The following is a 10,000-nucleotide window of genomic DNA, read 5'->3' on the forward strand; positions in this document are numbered from 1 at the left end:
TGTATGTTAGAGGACAGACAGACAGCTGTATGTTAGAGGACAGACAGACAGCTGTATGTTAGAGGACAGACAGGCAGCTGTATGTTAGAGGACAGACAGGCAGCTGTATGTTAGAGGACAGACAGACAGCTGTATGTTAGAGGACAGACAGGCAGCTGTATGTTAGAGGACAGACAGGCAGCTGTATGTTAGAGGACAGACAGACAGGCTGTATGTTAGAGGACAGACAGACAGCTGTATGTTAGAGGACAGACAGACAGCTGTATGTTAGAGGACAGACAGACAGGCTGTATGTTAGAGGACAGACAGGCAGCTGTATGTTAGAGGACAGACAGGCAGCTGTATGTTAGAGGACAGACAGGCTGTATGTTAGAGGACAGACAGGCAGCTGTATGTTAGAGGACAGACAGGCAGCTGTATGTTAGAGGACAGACAGGCAGCTGTATGTTAGAGGACAGACAGACAGCTGTATGTTAGAGGACAGACAGGCTGTATGTTAGAGGACAGACAGGCTGTATGTTAGATGACAGACAGGCAGCTGTATGTTAGAGGACAGACAGGCAGCTGTATGTTAGAGGACAGACAGGCTGTATGTTAGAGGACAGACAGGCAGCTGTATGTTAGAGGACAGACAGGCAGCTGTATGTTAGAGGACAGACAGGCAGCTGTATGTTAGAGGACAGACAGGCAGCTGTATGTTAGAGGACAGACAGACAGGCTGTATGTTAGAGGACAGACAGGCAGCTGTATGTTAGAGGACAGACAGACAGGCTGTATGTTAGAGGACAGACAGGCAGCTGTATGTTAGAGGACAGACAGGCAGCTGTATGTTAGAGGACAGACAGACAGGCTGTATGTTAGAGGACAGACAGGCAGCTGTATGTTAGAGGACAGACAGGCAGCTGTATGTTAGAGGACAGACAGGCTGTATGTTAGAGGACAGACAGGCAGCTGTATGTTAGAGGACAGACAGGCTGTATGTTAGAGGACAGACAGGCAGCTGTATGTTAGAGGACAGACAGGCAGCTGTATGTTAGATGACAGACAGGCAGCTGTATGTTAGATGACAGACAGACAGCTGTATGTTAGAGGACAGACAGACAGCTGTATGTTAGAGGACAGACAGGCTGTATGTTAGAGGACAGACAGGCAGCTGTATGTTAGAGGACAGACAGGCAGCTGTATGTTAGATGACAGACAGGCTGCTGTATGTTAGAGGACAGACAGGCAGCTGTATGTTAGATGACAGACAGGCAGCTGTATGTTAGATGACAGACAGACAGCTGTATGTTAGAGGACAGACAGACAGCTGTATGTTAGAGGACAGACAGGCAGCTGTATGTTAGAGGACAGACAGGCAGCTGTATGTTAGAGGACAGACAGACAGCTGTATGTTAGAGGACAGACAGACAGCTGTATGTTAGAGGACAGACAGACAGCTGTATGTTAGAGGACAGACAGGCTGTATGTTAGAGGACAGACAGGCAGCTGTATGTTAGAGGACAGACAGGCTGTATGTTAGAGGACAGACAGGCAGCTCCGTGTTGGATTACATAATGTAACGCAGTAACTCACCTATTTAAATCTATACCTACCTTAACTATAACGGCGTTACTGAATGGGAAAAGGTAACTAGTTACGTTATTAGTTACCGCAAAAAGTAGTTTTGTTACGTAACACGTTACGTTAGTAACGCATTAGTCCCAACACTGGTTGTCACTGCTGTTCTATCCTACTGACTCACCTGTCAGTGAGGAGCTTCCACCAGGAGGACGTAGAGCCTTTCGTCCTACTCCTCCCAATGACAATTATCACCCTCTCCTCCCGGCTCTTCTCCCCTCCCCCTCCCCCTCCCCCTTCCCCCTCCCCCCTCCCCCCCCTCCCCCGAACCAGAACCAGAACCAGAGCCAACTGTGTTTGTGTAGACGCCCGACAAAGCCCAATGGACCGCGGTGGATTCCAACCCACCACCACCTCCACCATCATGGTGGACAGGCACTTTAGCGCTGCGCCACCCGAGCGCATAATCATACACAACATATAGTACCTTTATATACATCATACACAACATATAGTACCTTTATATACATCATACACAACATATAGTACCTTTATATACATCATACACAACATATAGTACCTTTATATACATCATACACAACATATAGTACCTTTATATACATCATACACAACATATAGTACCTTTATATACATCATACACAACATATAGTACCTTTATATACATCATACACAACATATAGTACCTTTATATACATCATACACAACATATAGTACCTTTATATACATCATACATCACATATAGTACCTTTATATACATCATACATCACAACAACATAATCATTTGAACCTCTTGATCCAAACCTCTGGCATGTCTCAGGCTCTCATGTGCATCGACAGCGTTTCAGAACCTCCCCCCGTAGTTGTGTGTATCGTCCCATGTTGTTGTGTGTATCGTCCCATGTTGTTGTCATCCCCTCAGCTGGGGTTCCCTCCCTCCTGGGGACCCCCGTCCCCCCCGTCCATAATCCCTCATTTACTCCTTGTGGATGAACGCTGTGGCTTGTTTAACCTTTGACCCCAGCCTACGGCACATGGCGTCTCCTCATGGTATGGGGGGGGGCCGGTCATGGTATGGGGGGGGGGGGGGGGGCGGTCATGGTATGGGGGGGGGGGCGGTCATGGTATGGGGGGGGTCTCCTCACCATGTCTCACTGACCCACTTTGACACATTCTCAATATACTGCTATGTTTTGAAGATACAACACAACACCGTGCATCGCACGTGTTGTGACAGTATTTAGGCATTTTACGCTCTTAAAGGGGTAGTCCACCCCAAAAAAATACTTTTCTATCAATTACACACCTCATGAATTAATGGATTTTTGTTTTGTTTTTTGTCGCATTCCTGAGTCAATAATTGAATGACCGGAGTCTCCGGTAGGAGACTTGTGAAGGAGTCTCCTGTCTCCTTGTGACTTGTGAAGACTTGTGCAGTCTCCTACCGGACACACCAGCATCTTTCTGCCGGTCATCAAATTATAGCCTTAGGAATGCGACAAAAACAAAGAAATGGACATGAATTCAAGGGGTTCATGGGGTTATTGATAGATTTTTTTTGGGTGAACTACTCCTTTTACCAGAGAGACCTACAACAAGCAAGGTAAACACATACACATAGAATGCAGAGAGACAGAGTTCTGCCTCAGGAGCAAAACAAGAACCTAGCATGGGCTATCTACTGTTGAAAGAACAATCTGTACATTGAAACTACAGGATATATGGGGTAAACATTGAACCTAGCATCAGTTTAAATAACATGCTATCTGAATTACATACAGTACTAAACACTGTGGTCAAGAAAACAAACCTAAGTACAGTACTTGCGGCAAAAGCAGCAGATCTACGCCGCGCCGCGTTTTGAGCTTGTAGATCTGCTACTTTTGATGCTTTTGTGTGACGCTGTAGTATGATCAAGTAGGCGTTAATTTATGAGAAGAAAAAATAAGTTAAAATATGGAGATAAGAGGTTTACAGCAACAGCAACGATATTACAGCCATTACCTCTGCTTCCGACTGTCTCTCTGTCTCTCTCTCTCTCTCTCTCTAGCCCTTCTCTTCCCCTCCCCTCCATCTCTCTCTCTCTCTCTCTCTCTCTCTCTCTCTCTCCCCTCTCTGCTCGCCCCACAGCCGGAGAGGAATTCACACATTCCTCAGCCACCCAGCAGCACCTCTCAGGAAACCTCCACTTTACTTGGCTGTGTGTTAGCCTGTGCTCAGAGGCATGGAGGCTCAGAGGCCTGCATGCATGCATGGGAGAAGCCTCACACTGATTTATGCTTTACTAGTTTACTAGTTAGTGCACAGAGTCTTGCAACACGCATAGAGGCAGAGCTAAACACTGAAGCCTCACTGATTGATGTTACTAGTTCCCAGGGCTGGGCAATTAACTGACATTTAGAACCAATAACCCACGTAACCCATTAAGACCGGCTTCTACAAATGTCTTCTAAATCAGTTTTTTAAAAATACTTCTGTTTGCTATAATATCAGTGGTGCTCAAACGTGCTATAATATCAGTGGTGCTCAAACGTTCTCATGTCAAGGACCACCCAGAATGATATGTATTTGGCCGTGGAACCCACAATATTTTGTTCCAGGTGAACCCGAAAAGTTAAAATATGGAGATAAGAGGTTTCTGCCCAACAGCGTTAGCAGCAACAGTAAACATTGAAAAGTAGAAATAAAAGGTGTCTGGAGGAAGTCATAAGCAAGTAATGGATGGGATGAACCACACCATAATGGAACACGTGGGGTGACGTAAGAGAAAAGCCGGGGGCTAAGGTGTTTAGAGTTTATGGTTGTTTAATATAGTACCCAAGTACTGACGTCAAAGCTATGTCTCCTGAATGTTCCCATTCAGAAAAATTAACACTTTCTAAAAATAACTTGTATTAAGAAGGGTCCACTGACCCACTCAAGACATTTTACGTTTACCAAGCATAAACTGCCTCTGGAAAAAGTACTAATAAAGCCAAAGAGTCCCTGACAGAATCCCCGCACAACTTGCTATTTTTAGGACACAGTTATTTCTTACACTAGAGGTTCGGTCCTCACACCTACGTCGCTCTGCCGAACCGACCGATATGTCTGCGTCATAGTGTGACAATCGCTGAAAACGGGCCTGTAGAAACCAATAGACCCCTTATCAGACAACGTCACACTGATAAGAACCAGTATGCGCGCTCAGGCCGGCACCAAATGAACCCCATAAAACTTTCAGATGCTGTTTTTCTCCCAGTATGGAGGAAGAATGCTTAGGATTTTTACTGTGATCTCTCGCTCTTCAAATATATAATCCTTGTGTGTGTGTGTGTGTGTGTGTGTGTGTGTGTGTGTGTGTGTGTGTGTGTGTGTGTGTGTGTGTGTGTGTGTGTGTGTGTGTGTGTGTGTGTGTGTGTGTGTGTGTGTGTGTGTGTGTGTGTGTGTGTGTGTGTGTGTGTGAACAATAATAGCAATTCAAAGCAGTTGTCCCCCAAACCCTGCCCCCAGTGGCTGTCATAAGAACGGAGGGAGCGCTCTATGATCGTGGCACGAGAGCCTGCTTGGCTCGCGCAGCTGCAGCCCGTCGAGCCTAATTTATGCTCCGTTCCGCGAAGGCGTCGTGCACAGAGAACGCGCCGAAAATAGCAGACCTCCAAGCTCACAATGGTCGCATCCGCCACGCGGTTGTGAGCTTGTATGTCAGCTATTCTCATTGCGCAATGAAGTATATATGTCTCGCTAAGGCGCGCCTCACTAGCCAACACAAGAGGAGGTTGAATGAACTGAAACCAGCGCTCCCCAAAACAACAGGTTTGAGGATCTGTTCCCCAAAACAACAGGTTTGAGGATCTGTTCCCCAAAACAACAGGTTTGGGGATCTGTTCCCCAAAACAACAGGTTTGAGGATCTGCTCCCCAAAACAACAGGTTTGAGGATCTGTTCCCCAAAACAACAGGATTGGGGATCTGTTCCCCAAAACAACAGGATTGGGGATCTGTTCCCTAAAACAACAGGTTTGGGGATCTGTTCCCTAAAACAACAGGTTTGGGGATCTGTTCCCTAAAACAACAGGTTTGGGGATCTGTTCCCCAAAACAACAGGTTTGAGGATCTGTTCCCCAAAACAACAGGTTTGGGGATCTGTTCCCCAAAACAACAGGTTTGGGGATCTGTTCCCTAAAACAACAGGTTTGGGGATCTGTTCCCCAAAACAACAGGTTTGAGGATCTGTTCCCCAAAACAACAGGTTTAGGGATCTGTTCCCCAAAACAACAGGTTTGGGGATCTGTTCCCCAAAACAACAGGTTTGAGGATCTGTTCCCCAAAACAACAGGTTTAGGGATCTGTTCCCCAAAACAACAGGTTTGAGGATCTGTTCCCCAAAACAACAGGTTTGAGGATCTGTTCCCCAAAACAACAGGTTTGGGGATCTGTTCCCCAAAACAACAGGTTTGAGGATCTGCTCCCCAAAACAACAGGTTTGAGGATCTGTTCCCCAAAACAACAGGATTGGGGATCTGTTCCCCAAAACAACAGGATTGGGGATCTGTTCCCCAAAACAACAGGATTGGGGATCTGTTCCCTAAAACAACAGGTTTGGGGATCTGTTCCCTAAAACAACAGGTTTGAGGATCTGTTCCCCAAAACAACAGGTTTGGGGATCTGTTCCCTAAAACAACAGGTTTGGGGATCTGTTCCCCAAAACAACAGGTTTGGGGATCTGTTCCCCAAAACAACAGGATTGGGGATCTGTTCCCCAAAACAACAGGTTTGGGGATCTGTTCCCTAAAACAACAGGATTGGGGATCTGTTCCCTAAAACAACAGGATTGGGGATCTGTTCCCTAAAACAACAGGATTGGGGATCTGTTCCCTAAAACAACAGGATTGGGGATCTGTTCCCCAAAACAACAGGATTGGGGATCTGTTCCCCAAAACAACAGGTTTGGGGATCTGTTCCCCAAAACAACAGGTTTGAGGATCTGTTCCCCAAAACAACAGGTTTGGGGATCTGTTCCCCAAAACAACAGGTTTGAGGATCTGCTCCCCAAAACAACAGGTTTGAGGATCTGTTCCCCAAAACAACAGGATTGGGGATCTGTTCCCCAAAACAACAGGATTGGGGATCTGTTCCCTAAAACAACAGGTTTGGGGATCTGTTCCCCAAAACAACAGGATTGGGGATCTGTTCCCCAAAACAACAGGTTTGGGGATCTGTTCCCTAAAACAACAGGATTGGGGATCTGTTCCCTAAAACAACAGGATTGGGGATCTGTTCCCTAAAACAACAGGATTGGGGATCTGTTCCCTAAAACAACAGGATTGGGGATCTGTTCCCTAAAACAACAGGTTTGGGGATCTGTTCCCTAAAACAACAGGATTGGGGATCTGTTCCCCAAAACAACAGGATTGGGGATCTGTTCCCCAAAACAACAGGTTTGGGGATCTGTTGGGAATTGATTACATGAAACAGTCACCTGCTGTGCGTCCAGTCTCAATGTTGGTAAACAAATAACTGGTCTATGGCGTCACTTTGTCCATTATTTTTTACAGTCTATGGTCGTGTGACATGTTTACGCCAAACAAAGCCCAGGGCCAAATACCTGTTCTGGTATTCCCCCCCCCCCCCCCCAGTAACCATTGTACACCAATGCAAATATCACACTCTGTTTCCAAGCTCTGGGTTGAATTCAGAACCGGACACCCACCATGGCAAGGCAGCCCTATATAACTGTTAACACTGATCCCCCTGTGAATGTGTGCATGTGATTGGAAAATCAGCAGCAGACAAATGCTCACATCGCATGAGGTGCACGGTTAAAATAGAAGATGTCATAAAATGATGCGGTCCATCCACTAGTCGTGCCAAACAACATGCGCTGATGATGCCGTTACATTTCCATGCAGATGTCTGCCAGAGGCTTTACTTCACGCTACAGAAAAAGGAGATAGGCTCCTACCCTCTGATCCACATGGCTCAGGAAACCATTGCTTCCCAAGACTACTTACTTACTTACCTCTTATGGCCCTGTTTTATACTTTGTTGTGTGATGGTGTCGTGCGAAAATAGCCGACCTACAAGCAATGCAACGCGTTGTGAGCTTGTAGATCTGCTATTTTGCAATCTTTTGATTATTATTATTATTAATAATTTCACAAACCTCTGTAGTGCGTGGTGTAGTGATCATCTGCGCATATCCCCCCACGGATGCGTCGACCGGGTATGGACTAGTTATTATTAACACATTGACTGCCCAGAGTTAAAACATCCTTTTTCATCCCCTTGCCAGCAAAACGAGCGATTTTACTGTACATTTTACTGTACATTTTACTGTACATTTTACTGTACATTTTACTGTACATTTGAAAAATCATGAAATATTCTCCGCCACCGCCTGCACCATGGAGATCGCCTCATTACACGCACGGGGATCCGGTAGAATCGGGAAAATCCTCCATTCCAGAGCTATGGCCAGTTCAATGTGGCTTATTTTGTTTTGGCCAAAAACAACAGAAAACCTTGTTTTGGCCAAAAACAACAGAAAACCTTGTTTTGGCCAAAAACTACAGAAAACCTTGTTTTGGCCATAAACAACAGAAAACCTTGTTTTGGCCAAAAACAACAGAAAACCTTGTTTTGGCCAAAAACTACAGAAAACCTTGTTTTGGCCATAAACAACAGAAAACCTTGTTTTGGCCATAAACAACAGAAAACCTTGTTTTGGCCATAAACAACAGAAAACCTTGTTTTGGTCAAAAACTACAGAAAACCGAGAAAATTTGACTTTTATAAATCCTTTAGCATGAATGGAAACTAGCTTTTTTGTTGTTTCTGGGTGTGCTCTTCTTCGGTGGTGCTTGGATCATTCACAGGCTGCAAAGCAGCGCCCTCTAGCATAATATACTTGTACATATATATACATATACTTGTACAATACAGCAAACACGTACAGTACATGTACAGAAAAGTGTCTTGTCCTGGTACCTTGTTTCCTTTTTTCTTTTGGTTGTTTTTTCTTTTAGTTTTTCTCTCCATTTTGACTTTCATTTGTCTTTGTTTTGTAAAGGGTAATAAGTAATGCTTCAGCCTATACCTTTTTGGTCAGAAATGTGGATCTTTTCTTGATAAACTTTTTTTATTTGATTTTATTACCAATTACTGTAATATTACCACAAAATGTACTGAAATAAACTAAACTAATTTAAAAAAAACAGATTTTTCTAAAGGATTGATTGCAATTGATTGACATTTTTATTAGGCAAAATAATGTAAAACAACACAGTTACATTTATAATACTTTTGTCTAAAAGGTCCGACCAAAAAAGTCCTTGCGGACTTGTTTCCGTTGGGGTCCTTGAAAGGACGTCTATTTACGTCCGTGGCAGGCAATGTGTTAAGATTCTCACTATTATTATTATTATAAACATTTTCACAATTCTTGTGTGTTTCCCCCCAGATGCCCTGACCCCGGCGTCCAGCCCCTCGTCGGGGGTCTACGGGATGGTGGCGGGCCAGGAGGACTTCACGTCCACCTCCTCCTCCCTGAACCTGGAGTGCAGGGTGTGTTCGGACCGAGCGTCGGGCTACCACTACGGCGTCCATGCCTGTGAGGGCTGCAAGGTGAGAGCACATGATGCTGGACTCATCCTTTACACATGTAAACGATGGTGTCCATGTCTGTGAGGGCTGCAAGGTGAGAGTACATGATGCTGGACCCATCCTTTACACATGTAAACGATGGCGTCCATGTCTGTGAGGGCTGCAAGGTGAGAGCACATGATGCTGGACCCATCCTTTACACATGTAAACGATGGCGTCCATTAGTGATGTGCGGGTCGGGTTTTTTCATGACCCGCCCCGCCCCGGAACCCGCCCCGCCCCGCGAACCCATATATAAATCTATGGCTCAACCCGCCCCGCGGTGGGAAAAAAAAGATAATCATCATCATAATAGCTCAGATTTATATAGCGCTCTTTTAAGTACCCAAAGTGGCTTTAAATGTCTACAGTAGCACAACATTGTCATGGGCTAAATAAACAAGCATGTTGTTCAAAATAGTTTTTTATTTTATTTTTTGCGTGTGAGAGCGGCTGACCCGCTCACCCGCAGCCCGCATAATTGCCTCTGAAATCCTGACTCGACCACCCGCGCCGCGGGTCGACCCGCGCCGCGGGTTGACCCGCGCCGCGGGTTGACCCGCGGGACCCGCGGGTTACGGGTCGGCCCGCTCATCACTAGCGTCCATGCCTGTGAGGGCTGCAAGGTGAGAGTACATGGTGCTGGACCCATCCTTTACACATGTGACATTTCAAAGGTTCAGAGAGCCTGCCATTGGCCCTTCAGGGGAACATCAGTGGATATTATCAGCATTGTCACGGACAAAGAGGGGGATTTGCCAAGTGTGAAATGGTGCCAGGTGCAAATTGCCGTCATTTCA

At 45.6% G+C, this 10,000-nt stretch overlaps 1 protein-coding gene across 1 annotated transcript in view; it reads left to right on the forward strand.

The window, feature by feature from the left end:
• Positions 1-10,000, forward strand: part of pparab (peroxisome proliferator-activated receptor alpha b) — an 86,779-nt gene that overhangs the window by 34,106 nt on the left and 42,673 nt on the right. The window contains exon 3 of the mRNA XM_080438514.1: positions 9,019-9,182. Within this exon, the coding sequence (XP_080294640.1) occupies positions 9,019-9,182 (164 nt within the window). The remainder of the gene's footprint in view (positions 1-9,018; positions 9,183-10,000) is intronic.

Source organism: Gymnoscopelus braueri (genome assembly GCF_963280865.1).
Source record: "Gymnoscopelus braueri genome assembly, chromosome: 9".
Classification (NCBI taxonomy): Eukaryota; Metazoa; Chordata; class Actinopteri; order Myctophiformes; family Myctophidae; genus Gymnoscopelus; species Gymnoscopelus braueri.